General features: G+C 38.9%; 2 protein-coding genes across 2 annotated transcripts; one reads left to right on the top strand and one right to left on the bottom strand.

Annotated features, from left to right (window-relative positions):
* The first annotated feature begins 35 nt into the window (after nt 1-35).
* LOC106380949 (ribosomal protein L11 methyltransferase-like) lies at nt 36-2,140 on the top strand. The gene is made up of 7 exons (XM_013820798.3): nt 36-294; nt 388-504; nt 640-780; nt 886-951; nt 1,189-1,356; nt 1,469-1,738; nt 1,849-2,140. The coding sequence occupies exons 1-7, from the start codon at nt 88-90 to the stop codon at nt 1,948-1,950; spliced, it is 1,071 nt and encodes a 356-aa protein (XP_013676252.2). The 5' UTR covers nt 36-87; the 3' UTR covers nt 1,951-2,140.
* LOC106380948 (transcriptional regulator ATRX homolog) lies at nt 2,044-4,128 on the bottom strand. The gene is made up of 3 exons (XM_013820797.3): nt 3,922-4,128; nt 2,395-3,744; nt 2,044-2,273 (listed from the first exon to the last, which is right to left on the bottom strand). The coding sequence occupies exons 1-3, from the start codon at nt 3,982-3,984 to the stop codon at nt 2,208-2,210; spliced, it is 1,479 nt and encodes a 492-aa protein (XP_013676251.2). The 5' UTR covers nt 3,985-4,128; the 3' UTR covers nt 2,044-2,207.
* Between the last annotated feature and the right edge of the window lie 10,249 nt (nt 4,129-14,377).

The following is a 14,377-nucleotide window of genomic DNA, read 5'->3' as shown; positions in this document are numbered from 1 at the left end:
CTATTTATAGAGGAAACTTTCTATTTTTGTCGTTTATAAAGCGTTTAAATTCCACAATTAGGAAAGAGAGGAAAAGATTAATAAAAAATGTCAGCTTGGCAATTCATCAAACACTTTCCGTGCACGAATCTCTCCCGCCATATCCTCAGAGTCAAACCTCGCCGCTGCTTCACTTCCTCTACTCCTCCCTCCTCCTTTTCAGTCACCGCCTGTCTCTCTACATCTTCCTCATCTGAGTCCTTCGCTGATGCACCTTACCTCTCAGTTCGTATCCACTGTCCTAAACATGTCGTCGTATGTAACCCTCTCGCTCTCTCTTTCTCTCATCCGCACCCTAATTGGATAAGGAGATTGAAAGTTTCTTTCTTTCAATTTGGGTTTCGTTAGGATTCTTTCTCGGAGGCTTTGTTGTGTTTTGGAGCGAGCTCAGTAGCTGTAGATGAAGACGACGACGACGAAGAAGATGAAGATGTGACTTCTGGGTCTTCTCTTGCTTCCAAAGAGGTGAAAAAAGCACCAATCTTTTTTATCATTGAACAATGTTTCAATAAATAGGAACGTAAAGTTTTGTTCTTTGTAGTCTCATCAGAGCCATAGCTTGTGTTTCTTTGGTCTTTAATCTTTGGGTTTGTTTTGCAGATTTGTATAGAATCAATATTTCCTGTGAACGAGGAAGTGAAAATGTGCATTTCACAGGCTGCAAACTCCATTGGCTTGAAGGAGATACCGAAATTCAAAGTTGAAATGGGTGATGAACAGGACTGGGTTACCAAGAACCAGGCGAGCCTTTTATGTTAACAGAGGAGGGATGGTTTACACTAAATGCTTTAGTGTTCTGTTTCCTTTAAGAGAGCTTGCATAACTCTTTTGGTTCATGTGTTGCAGGAATCGTTTCAGCCTATTGAAATCGCCGAGAGGCTTTGGATCGTACCTGAGTGGACTTCCCCTCCTGTATGTATAAAACCGCTTCAACACTCTTTTTAACAATTTCATTGTACTGAGAGAACCGTTTCATCCAGTTGGATTCTCGTTATTGTCTTGCCTTGGTTTATATGACAAAGAGCGGTCTTAGCTACTGAATGTTGCAGAATATGAATCTCCTTCTTTCAGTGTCAGCTTATACAGAAAGAGATATATAAAGTTGTGTGTGTGTGTGTGTAAAAGTAGTCTTTCACTATTCTTTGCAAGGTCGCTGAAGGAGTAAACATAATTCTGAATCCTGGACTTGCGTTTGGGACTGGAGAACATCCCACGACTAAGCTGTGTCTATTGCTTCTACAAAGTTTGATAAAAGGCGGAGAGGCATTCCTAGACTACGGTACTGGTTCAGGAATACTTGCAATCGCAGCCCTCAAGGTCAAAACTCTCACTCCTTCACAAACCAATCATTACAAAGTAATCATCTTATTTCAAAAAAATCTTTATGTATCCTTTCATCCTTGGTGTATGGCTCGTTTGAAATTTGCAGTTTGGTGCTGCATCATCTGCTGGTGTTGATATTGATCCACTGGCAATTAAATCTGCTAGTCACAATGCAGCTCTGAACAACATTCCATTGGAGAAACTGGAGCTGCACCTTGCACCAAGTGATAATAGAGAGATGCCATTGCGAAAAGAACAGTTTGATGTGGTCATTGCAAACATACTCCTGAACCCGGTTATGGAACTGGCGGATCATATCCTTTCATTTGCGAAACCTGGGGCAACCATAGGCATTTCTGGGATCCTCTCTGAACAGGTACATAAACAGTCATCTCTAATTACAATAGTTATAGCGAGTAGGCTACCTGCAAATCCCTAGAACCAGAAACAGACCATAAACTGACATATTCAATACTGGTTTTGCAGCTTTCAAGTGTAAAAGAACGGTACTCTCCCTTATTGGAGGACATATCTGTGGCCACAATAGGTGATTGGGTTTGCATGAGCGGTACCAAGAAAAGGAGTTGATTGATAACTGATCAGAAAAGAGGCTATAACATAAAAGCATTAGAAAAGAAATTGTGATAACAAAAAAATGCCTAATGATCAGGGAGCCTAGTGGAGTTGTGTAAGAGGCTACATTTGACATTGAAACTTAATGTACTCTTCATTGTTGGATTCAAAAGATTCAAGTCTATGATAATTTAAAATTGGTGTTGTCACAAGTCTATTAGAAAAAAAAATAGAAATATGTCGATATAGAGTAGTATCTTCTTGTCATCGATTCACCTCCTCAATTGTCTTCTTCCCAATGAAGAAGTCTTCTTAGGAATGTAGACCTTGTAACTCACCTAAACAAAAAAATAATTCAAAAGAAAAAAAATAGTTTTGTATCAACATACATTTGAGGGTATATAGACTTACCTAACAAATATAATGAAATCAATATTCTAAGCATGGCAGGAACTTTACCTGAACCATTTCTCCACCCCTCATCACAGTCATTGTTTTCTTTTCATACTGTGACTCATCACTTGTCCTCTGTTCAGACTGAGACTCTCCTTTGTTTTCATCTAATGACTCAGTATCAGTATGAGGAGGAGACGTAGAGCTAACTTTTGTTGGTTCTATGCTTTCCCCTACATTCTTTGTTGCCAGAGCTAAAGAACTTTCTGGACAACTCTTGCCATTGATGCTCTCCGCTTCAGCATCTTGACATGCAGCGGCTTCTCTCCTGCTAGCCAGGTTTACACTTTCTTGCCCCAATACCGGTCTAATCAACTTCCGTTTGGTTGTTGTACAAGAGCTAATTCCAGGACCAGCTTTAACCTTGACAGTATCACCAGACTGTTGAGAGGGAAGATCAGCCAACCCTGTTCCAGATTCCTTCACATTTTCGACTTGTGAAGCCTCAAGATCTTTGTCTCCCTCTGAAACACATGGCTTCTGCTCCAGGAGAAGGCGCTCTTGTGACTCTTCAAATGTTTCAGATTCAGTTTGCCGAGTTTCTCCTTCGGAAACAGAAGAGACCTCTTTACTAACTGTTCCATTCCTCTGGGACTCTCCACGAAACCTTTTCAAATTCTCTAAGGCTCTTTTCTTTAGAATGGCTTCCAAGTCATCACCTTTCAAGCAATTGTCTGGATGAGAAGCTTTGCTAGTTTCAGAATTAGTAAACTCCTCGAAATCATCATATCCAATACGTCTGTTGTCATGAGCAGGAGAAGAGAGAGTAGCTTCACCATCTCTCTGGTCATCCACAATCACATTCTCATCAGATTCATCATCCACCATGCCCTCCTTTCTCTCATCACCATCATCGTAATTATACGTCACCACAACAATCGATTTAAGCCTTTTGGAGTTCTTCTTCTCAGTCATTACATCATCCTCCACTTGCCAGCATTCATCAGGTTCCTCTGAAGCATCCTTAACTCTTCCTTTCTCTCTAGTGATTCTCATTCCATCACTCTCACTGCCTTCATCACTACTAGTGGAGCTTGAACTCGAATCTCTCCTACTTCTCTTCTTCTTCTTCTTCTTAGTCACTACACGTTCGTTCTTCCTCTTAGACCTTTTCTTTTTCTTTAAAAGACGAATATCATCATCATCACTCTCGCTACTACTAGAATACCTCTTCCGTGACCTCCTCTTCTTCTTGCTTAGTTTAGACCTACGCTTCTTCTCTCTCCTGTAATCACCTTCAGAGCTAGAAGAGTAGAAAGAAGAATCTGATTGACTCTCATCAGAAGAAGAGTCTTTAATCCGACGAATCTTCTTCGATTTGCTTCTCTTCGTCTTCTTCTTCTTCACCGAACGCAACTGCACAATACAATTCATCAACAAACAAAACCCTAATTCGAAAGTAACTAAAGGTCGACACTTTACATAAACTCAAATCGAAAAAGTTTCGATCTTTGCTAGTAATATGTATACATGGGAGATATAATATAATGGGTAAATCACAAAAAAAACAAAAAATCATTGAATCGAGAGTACCTTAGAGGGATCTTCTTTAGAGGAGCGTTTAAGTTTCTTCGAGGAAGATGAAGATTTGCCCATCGTGCTCTCTCTCTTTCTCCCTCAATGAATCGCTGTCTCTTGTTCAAAAGGGGATCGAAACCAAAATATTGTTTAGGTTTTATCTCTTCTCTTGCGGATGCTAATGGGCTTTCCACTTGTTTATAATCGATTCAATTTAATGCAATGTTTCGAAAACCGGACCGTATATAGCTACCGATCGACTGATTGGACCGAGTTTTCTATTTTTAAGAATTAAATATATATGATTATATATTTACACCATATAGACCTAAAACAAACAAAATAATTTTTTTATTAACTACAAAAATAAACAATAAATATAAATCTAGCTATATATACGATAAACTTGAACACTATGTAAACTGAAATTGATAAAATCAAATGCTTGACCATTCAGATTACCGTATTTATTTATTTTTACAACTAAAATTTCAATTTTTATAAATATGGCAAAATAAGAATAGTATATGAGATCTAAAAATATTTTCGTACATCATTTCTTATGAAATAAAATTTTAAAACTAATTAAATAGTGATAGTCAAACATTGATTTTGAAATACTAATTAAACTCTAATAACAACTGAAAACACATTAATTATATGTTAATCTTTTAGAACTGGATTTTGAAATTGACCCGGGTCATCGGGTTTACCAGTTTTTTGCCGGTTTTATCGGTTTTGTTCAAATCCGGATTTCAAATATGGGTTTCAAAACGAACCAGACTCGACTTCTTCAACGAGTCACGGTTGGACCGGTTCGACCGGTTCGACCGGCCGGTCCGGTCCGGTTTTCAAAACCATGATTTAAGCAGAGTGGAAAGCGAATGAGGATGTTTCCTTCTTTTGTAATTTTTTTTTACTTTTAAAAATTCACAAGAGGAAAAAATAAATTAAAATCATTTGTACGAGTCCTTTTCAACAAGAATAAAGTTTCAATCAGATTCAATATATGGTAAAAATTCTATCAATTAATAATGTTGGAACTTTAATAATTTATTAATTTATATAGTTATTAATTTTCAGAAAAATATTCTTTTTTGTATTTATATATTTTAAAGTATATTTATATGCAAAAACAAGAAAATACTTGATTTTACAATATATGTATTGATTAAATTATATATATATATATATATATATATATATATATCTATATATATATGTGTGTGTAAAATGACAAAATAACTCAATGCATTTAGAAAAATTAAATGGACTTCATAAATGCATTGTTTATATTTATATAAACTGTATATACATTAATTATTAATTTATGTTTATATTAAGACCATCTTAGTTTTCATAGCTTCTTCTTCCATCTTCTCAAGCCTTGTTTCTTGAAACTCAAAGCGCTTCATCACACTCTGTCGCAGATCATGAACATCACATTAGGTGTATCTACATCTATGCGTATGTTAGTAGTTACTTATACGGTTAGGTGCACGATAGCTAATCTTATCTTGTATATATACAGAACTACACTGTACAGATTCATTAATGTGAAGATTCATATTTCATAACAAACTTCTTTCCACTCTCATATCGTCTTCTTCACATCAGCTTTCGTAAACCTTAATATGGTATCAGAGCCTCACGATCATGAGTACATCTCTGCGTGATCTTGCTCTATATCAGATTCTCTTCTTCTTATTCATCGTCACTCGTTCCGTTTTCTTCTTCATTCGATCGATCTTCGTTTTCTTGATTTTGCGATCTGATTGAAGCTCGTTTCGTCCAATCTGAGCTTCGATCGAGATTCGTCTCTCTTCTTTTGTGCTTTGATTGCACTTTTACTCTTTGATCTACGGTTTTTTTTCTTGGATTTTGTATCTCTTGGAGCTATGGAGCCTACTCTTCCGTTTCCGAATCCGGCGAATCCGACTCCGCCAACTCTCACTAATCATTACGAGAATCCCTATTATTTCCACAACTCCGATCATGCGGGATTGAAGTTAGTCACTGATCGATTGACTTCTGGTGCTGACATCATTCACAAGTCATCATGTTTTGCATCCACCTTTCCAATCTCATCTATCACAGCCTCACCTCCCATTGTTCTCTGTCGCCAAGAAGATGAGGCTGAGCTGCTCATGATCAGTGGAGAAGTTCTTTGTCACTCTTTCTGATCGTTTCTCTCTCTGTTTTTCGTCTATCTCTCTCCTCAGTACTTGGTCATTCTTCTCTTTGCCTCTCTCTCTTTCTCCTCTGTTCTTAGTCGTCGTCGTCGTCTCTCTCTTTGTTTCTCTTCGTCGTCGTCTCTCTCTCTATTTCACGTCGTCGTCGTTGTCTCTCTCTCTCTCTCTCTGTTTCTCGTCGTCATCTCTTTCTCTCGCTCTCTCTTTTCTTCGTTGTCTGTCTGTGTTGTGAGTGAAGAACACAGAAACCCTTATTTTAATTTTATCCCCAATACAATTCTTTTTTTAATTTAAGTCGGGTCTGGTTTTTTTTTAATTGGGCAATCGCTGTTTTCTAAACGCGTTTTTAATTTATCTAATTGCGATTTCGAAATTGATTAGAGAGGGGGATTAAAAAAGTTAGGGGGAGATGTAAAGAGAAAGTATATGATCAGGTAGATTTACGAAGAGCTTGATAGTTTGGGGGGAAATAAGCAGGGACAGTGTATCTAAGGAGGGAAATAGGCAGGCAACCCAGTTATTATTGCACAATAGCTTTAAATAGAAGTAACTCTAAGTACTTCAAATATAAACTTCTCAGTTCTCTCGAACCGTTTCTTCAGCTACTTTATTTATCCAATCTTTACCTCTTAAACCCAGAAGAGAAAACACAAAGTCTGAGAATTTATATTAGTAATTAAACTATCCTATCTCTTCACAAAATAATTTTATGGAGCTACGCTGCAAATAGATAGTTTATATAACTCGCCTGAAGGGGAGAACTTGTAAATATCTACTACTTAAGCTTTGAAAAAGGAGAGATGTACCTTGGAAATAAGATCATCGGGAAGAGCAAGATGGGTTCTGCAAAACCTCCATCTGTAAGATCTTCCACAGGGCCGGCTTAAATAAGGGCCGGACCCAATTCGTTGACCCAATTTTTTAAAAAATACATATATTTTTATATTAAAAAAAAAAGAGCACAAATTTGTTTATATGAAATATTTTTTTATTTTCATAAATTTATTTTTAAAAATACTTCTGGTATTTAAAAAAAACATATATCTATTAGATTTTTTTAAAAAAAAACAATAATTCGGAAATTAAAATTTTTTTTTGTCCGAAGGTCCATGACATCATTGAACCGACCCATCTTCCCTCAAGCTCCACCGTAAATATCCTTCTCATTCTCTTCTTCTTCGCAGTCTCTTTTTTCTCCTGTATATCCCTCCTGCGTCTCTTTTTTCTCTGTCACTTACAAAATAAATGGCCCTATAAGTGAAATTTGGGTCTTAATTGGGCCCATTAATTTTTGGCCGCCTAAAAAAAGTTTTAATGTGCTTTTAGCTTTTATTGTCATTTACCGGATGTCCCACTAAGGAAGACCCTCGACATCTTTGATAAACTTTTTTTGGGGGTGTAAATCTTTTTTTTTTTTTTTTGGTCAAATTTTTGGGGGTGTAAATCTTTGATAAATTTTGCATGTGACTAATCTGCAAAGTCTCTACTTCGTTCCATGGGAAAAGCCAAGGCGTCCATTATGGTGGCAAGTTCCCCCATAATATAATTAATAATATCAATTTACTATGTAAAAATACAAAGAAATTAGGTAGGTGATATGGTTTGATGAAGCTGTGCATCCATGTTGTTTTAGGTTCCATCCATTTGTCAATTATGAGATTTTGCACCCATAAAAATATTATTCTAGCTATGCCCCTGCTTCCTTCTCACTACAAGAAAACATAATCTTAACGAGGGCGGTTTTCCTCGTTATTTCGTCGTAAAAGAGGCTTTACGACGAATTAGCGAGGAAACGCGTTTGCTCGTTACACGTCCGTCGTAACACATATTTCCTCGCTAATTCGTCGTAACTTAGCGAGGAATATATTTCGTCGTAAAGACGAAGTAGAACGATTCGTCGTAAAGACGTCGCTACAATTCCTCGTAAGGACGTCACTACAATTCCTCGTAAATAACTCGAAAACAGTTCCTCGTAATCTACACGTAAATACCTTGAAAGATTTTCCTCGCAAAATACACGTAACAACCACGAAATGATTTCCTCGTAAAATGGTCGTAAACATTTCCTCGTTATTTCCTCGTAAATACTTCCTCGTAAAATACTCGTAAACTGTTTCTCGTCATTTCCTCGTAAGATTTCCACGTAAAGAGGTCGTACATTAGCTACGAATTTACTTCGTTTTTATTATTTTACAGAATTTTAAAATATAATAAAAAAATAATTAAAATTATTTAATTTAATAATAAATTAAAATTCAAAATAAAAATAAATTCATATGAAAATATTTTATAAATAAATAAGTTTTGAATTTATATAATACAACAACAAAAAAAAACTAAGGGTCGTTCATCGCCCGGTAGAATTCATCACTCCTCCTCGTAACATCCGCCTCGTTATGTACGTCGCCGGATGACTCGCCATGAATGGGATGTTGTTGTCGCATGTTCCTCAACATGGACTCCCATTCCGGATTTGTGGCCGCAATAACGTCTAAGAAGCCCTCGACTCCACCCATACGAGATTTTGTCGCGGTCAACTCGTTACGCAGCTGAGCGGACTCTCTACGCAGCTCCGTGACTTCATCATCCCGTCGCTGACCATAAGACGATGTCGCTCTCGGAACATCGTTGACGGAACCAATACCCAATGTCCGTCCCTTTTTTTTAGGGACAACCTTAAAAACAAAAAAAATAAATATTGTAAGTAAATATTTAAAGTTAAATTAAATGAATAATTAAAAATTAATTTTTTTGAAAATTTACCTCCTCGTAAATCTTATCCACTTCAAGTGTGGATAAGGTGACGGGTAATCCGTCGGTAGACTGCTGGGTCAGCTGAGTCTGGCGGTCTTCAACCCGAGCAACTACGTCGTTGTAGATTTGCTCGGACTTGCCATCTACAAATACGCCCGCCTTGTTCTTGTGGGTCCTCTCGTAAAGTTCCATAAGAGATGGGAGATGTCCCGTCTCTTTGGCCTAAAAAACAGTTAAGAAAGTTAGAATAAATTAATATAATTATTAAAAAAATTATTTAATAAAATATTTAATTACCATTTCCAAACGGACACCGGCGTGGGGTTTTTGGCCCGTAGTGTGAAGCATCGGCCCGTTCCCGTGCTCATCGACCGTGTTACGGGAGTTAGAGCAAGCCTGGGCGATTCTAATCGAATCAGGAAGGCGCCAATAACGGATGAGGCCATCCCACACGTCCGTGGTGAGCTCAGCGGGTTTGCCACGCTCATACCCCTTCACGATCCAGTCACCCTTCCAGTTGGAGACCGTGTCCAACAAGCGAACTTTCGCTTTCGCGTTAAACTTCTTCTTCACCCTCTCAGTGATCCCCAAAGCCCAATTATATTTTTGCTGTTGGAAAAAATAAATTAACAATTAGTTTTTTAGAAAGTATATATATAAATCATGAAAAAATTAAAAAATATATAATTAATTAATAGAAACTTACAGCGTAAATTTTGAACCACGTCTTTCTGACGTAGTGAGGCGTCTTACTCCAGTTTGGATGTGCCATGGAGAAGTAACCCTTGATCGTGTCGGTTACGTCCGATGCAAGACATCCGTCAACCCCCCACCTGGAAAATACAAATTTAAAATATAAATTATTTTTTAATGTTATAAAAGATATTTAAACGAATTAAAAAAATTAATGCAACATACCACAACGTTCCGTCCGGTCGGTCTGGGTCGATGACTGGTAAACCTTCTCTGCCTGGCAGACTGAGAATGTCCTCTACCGTGTACTGCGAGTAAGGAGCACTCGGAGGCACCATCAGATCAGGATGAATATCAGCGACCATCGGAGGTGCCATCGGAGGAGGCACAGGAGGAGGCATCGGAGGAGGCACATGAGGAGCCGATGGTGCACTAGAAGAAGTAGACCCAGAGACTCTCTGAGTGTACTGAGTCTCGGGGACAGTCTCCTGGCCCGAAGAACTGGGAGCGGAAGAAGAGGCCGGGTCTAAACGACTACCCGGCTCACCGAAGATCTCTCTGTAATGGGCAGTAAGTCTTCCTTTTCGAACCTGGAAAAAAAAATGAAATTTTTAAAATTAACATCAACAATATATTTTCCAACATTATCCACCTAATCAACACTAAATAACATAAAATCCGCAAACCTATCTAAATTCCCTATACTAACCACCTAATATATCCTAAACTAACCAAATTAGAGAGGAATCAGAGAGGCTTACCATTGCTACGAAATGGAGAGGAAGTAGAGAGGAAAGAAAGAGTGAGCGGTCGGGTGTATATATAAGATTACATATCGTCGCAAATTCGTCGTAAATTTACGACGAAATAGCGAGCAGTTACAAAGGCCCGTGTTTTTTTTTACGAGGAAATGGCGAGGAATCACAAAGGCCCGTGTTTTGCTTTACGTGTACTTTACGACGATTTTGCTTACGTGGAATTAACGTGATTTATGTTTAAATCTTTTTACGTGGTCTTTACGACGATTTCATCCTACGTGGAATTAACGAGGGTTATGTTTAAATCCCTAGAACCCCAAACCCGAAACCCGAAACCCCAAACCCCAAACCCCAAACCCCAAACCCCAAACCCCAAACCCGAAACCCCAAACCCGAAACCCGAAACCCCAACCCCGAAACCCGAAACCCCAAACCCGAAACCCCAAACCCGAAACCCGAAACCCAAACCCGAAACCCCAAACCCGAAACCCGAAACCCCAACCCCGAAACCCGAAACCTGAAACCCGAAACCCCAAACCCGAAACCCGAAACCCCAACCCCGAAACCCGAAACCCGAAACCCGAAACCCCAAACCCGGAACCCGAAACCCCAAACCCGAAACCCGAAACCCGAAACCCAAATCCCCATCTTTAATTTTCTACTTCATATATTCCAAACCCCCATCTTTAATTTTCTACTTCATATATCCCTAGAACCCCAAACCCGAAACCTGAAACCTGAAACCCCAAACCCCAAACCCGAAACCTGAAACCCGAAACCCGAAACCCCAAACCCCATATTCCTTATTTTCTACTTCATATATTCCAAACCCCCATCTTTAATTTTCTACTTCATATATTCCAAACCCCATATTTAATTTTAGGTTTCGTCGTTATTTCCTCGTTGTCTTACGTGGACTTTACGACGATTTCATCCTGCGTGGACTTTACGACGATTTCATCCTACGTGGACTTTACGACGATTTCATCCTGCGTGGACTTTACGACGATTTCATCCTGCGTGGACTTTACGACGATTTGTGCTTACGTGGAATTAACGAGTGTTATGTTTAAATCCCTAGAATCAGAAACCCCAAACCCGAAACCCGAAACCCCAACCCCCAAACCCCATACCCTAAACCCGAAACCCCAAACCCGAAACCCGAAACCCGAAACCCGAAACCCAAACCCCCATCTTTAATTTTCTACTTCATATATTCCAAACCCCCATCTTTAATTTTCTACTTCATATATCCCTAGAACCCCAAACCCCGAAACCCGAAAGCCCAAACCCGAAACCCAAAACCCAAAACCCGAAACCAAAAACCCGAAACCCCATATTCCTTATTTTCTACTTCATATATTCCAAACTCCATCTTTATTTCCATTCCAAACCACAATATCCCACATTTGCTTATTCATAAAACAAACTCCCAGCATTACCTTATTCATAAAACAAACCCCACATTATCTTATTCATAAAACAAACTCCCTCATCTTATTCATAAAACAAATACATCAATCGGATACATCGACATTCTCGTCATCACTAGAAACATCATCATTTTCATTAAACTCGTCTTCAACAGCTTCGTCTGTGGCATCATCGGTAAGATCTTCGTACTCGTGATTATGCGGATCAATGAGAAGGATGTCATCAATTTCTTGTTCAGGTTCCTCGACTTCATTTATCTGTTCTTCTTGCAATGGTGGTTCTTCTCCACTGATGATTCGTCCTTGAGGTGTAACTTTGATCACTGCTAACCAATTTATACCTGAATCTCTCATCCGAGGGTATGGAAGGAAGCTAACTTGGTCTGCTTGTGAAGCTAAGATGAAAGGCTCGAATTTGTTGTACCTTCGTCCACCGTTGACATCAACTACACCGAATTTGTTAGACCGAACACCTCTGTTGACGACGGGGTCGAACCATTCACATTTGAAGAGGACGCATTTCAGCTTCAGTATCCCTGGAAATTCGACTTCAATAATCTCCGTCAAGATCCCGTAGAAATCTGTTTCCCCTTTCACACATATTTCATAGTTACTGGTCGCCCGCTGTCTACCATAGTCATATGTATGAAAAGTATAGCCTCGTGTGAAATACATCTGTGATGTGGTGACCTTTACAAGTGGAGATTGAATTACTTCGTGTAACCACTTAGGATAATCTGCATCGTCGTCGTCATAATCAACCTGCAAAAATAAAGAGAATGTTAATGAAATACAGATAATGTATGAAAAAAAAGTTTTAGTTAGTACATGATTCCGCAACCACTTAATGAAGTGTTGATCTTTCTTTTTGTCTACGTCACGTGTGGATATACCAGGAAATGTTTTTTTCGACTTGAGAAACAAATAGGCTGTAAAATCACATTTTATAGGAATGAATCTCTCGCAATTATACAATTAATTATACTTATATGTGTTTCGAAGTGTCAATATATGTTACCTTTCAAAATAACGCATCAATGGATCTTCGCAATTGAGTAGAATATAGGTGTGTGCACTGTGAGCGTCTTCTTCACTCGACCACCAAACCTCTTTACACTTCCCACCGAGTCGTCCAATCTGGCTAAAGATGTCTGGAACACCAGCAACTGCATATGTTGGCGCAACACCACCATCATCATATCTTCTTGGAGCTCTTCTCCGTGTACGTACTTTTGACGCAAAGTAGTACGATGTGAAGTGAGAAACTTCTTCCGTCAAACTTCCAGCAATTATAGAACCTTCAACTTTGGCGAGGTTCTTTGCTTTTCCCTTCAAATATTTCATGGCTCGCTCATACTGATACATCCATCCGTAATGTACAGGTCCACGAAGCAATGCCTCATATGGGAGGTGGACAGCTAGATGCTCCATGACGTCAAAAAATCCGGGAGGAAATATCTTCTCCAAGTTGCACAATAAGATGGGAATGTTCTCCTGAAGCTGTTCCACAACTTCTTCTTTAAGAGTGCGTGTGCTCAGATCCCTGAAAAATGCTCCAATGCCTTTTATATTCAAAAAAAAATTAAACACATTGTTAGTCATATATTATTTTGTAAATTATTGTGATATAATACACTACGTACCTGCAAGTGCTTCATGTACGTTTGTTGGAAGTAGCTCCGCAAATGCAAAGGGCAGTAGTCGTTGCATAAATACATGACAATCATGACTCTTCATCCCGGAGAACTTTTGACCCTTTTCAACACATCTAGAGAGATTCGAAACATACCCATCGGGGAACTTCACTTCTGATGCCACCCAGTTGAACAACACCGACTTTTTTTCTGAAGATAATCTGAATATCGGAACGGGAACTTGTCCATTGCTTTTAATATGTAACTCGCTTCTTGAGCAAATATCCGGCAAGTCCAACCTCGATTTTATGTTGTCTTTTGTCTTCCCTGGGACATTCAATATTGTATTCATGATGTTCTCAAAGAAATTCTTCTCTATATGCATCACATCGAGGTTGTGGCGCAGAAGAAGATCCTTCCAATATGGCAACTCCCAAAATATACTCTTCTTGTGCCAGTTGTGATGAACACCGTAAGAATCTGGCATATTACGAGGGACATGCCAATTACCACCCCAACGAACTGTTTCGTTAGCTCCGTAGTAGTCGATTTGCGCTTCAATTTGTTCTCCAGTTAGATATGGAGGAGGAGTGTCTCTCACAACCCTTTTGTGCCTAAACAAATTCTTGTTTCTTCGGTAAGGATGGCCAATGGGAAGAAATCGACGGTGACAATCAAACCAACTTGTCTTCCTACCATTCTTCAGTTGAAACGCATCTGTCGTTCCATTACAATATGGACAAGCTAATCTCCCATGTGTAGTCCATCCAGACAACATCCCATAGGCAGGGAAATCACTTATGGTCCACAAAAGCATCGCTCGCATCGTAAAATTCGTCTTCGTTGAACAGTCATACGTCCTCACCCCTGTTGACCACAAATCCTTCAACTCTTTTATCAGTGGTTGTAGGAAAACATCCAGGGACCTTTTTGGATGGTTCGGACCAGGTATTAATATGGTCAAGAATAGTAACTCCCGTTGCATGCACATCTCCGGTGGCAGGTTG

The sequence above is a fragment of the Brassica napus genome, chromosome C2, assembly GCF_020379485.1.
Source record: "Brassica napus cultivar Da-Ae chromosome C2, Da-Ae, whole genome shotgun sequence".
In the NCBI taxonomy this organism is placed as follows: domain Eukaryota; kingdom Viridiplantae; phylum Streptophyta; class Magnoliopsida; order Brassicales; family Brassicaceae; genus Brassica; species Brassica napus.
The sequence above is the reverse complement of the archived record's forward strand: the minus strand, read 5'-3'. Positions and strand labels throughout refer to the sequence as shown.

Coding starts and splice junctions, on each gene's coding strand:
- LOC106380949 (XM_013820798.3), top strand. CDS start 88: ATGTCAGCTTGGCAATTCATCAAACACTTTCCGTGCACGAATCTCTCC. Junction 295..387: donor ACTGTCCTAAACATGTCGTC/GTATGTAACCCT, acceptor GGGTTTCGTTAG/GATTCTTTCTCGGAGGCTTT. Junction 1,739..1,848: donor CTGGGATCCTCTCTGAACAG/GTACATAAACAG, acceptor CTGGTTTTGCAG/CTTTCAAGTGTAAAAGAACG.
- LOC106380948 (XM_013820797.3), bottom strand. CDS start 3,984: ATGGGCAAATCTTCATCTTCCTCGAAGAAACTTAAACGCTCCTCTAAA. Junction 3,745..3,921: donor CTAAAGAAGATCCCTCTAAG/GTACTCTCGATT, acceptor TGTATTGTGCAG/TTGCGTTCGGTGAAGAAGAA. Junction 2,274..2,394: donor GGGGTGGAGAAATGGTTCAG/GTAAAGTTCCTG, acceptor TTTTTTGTTTAG/GTGAGTTACAAGGTCTACAT.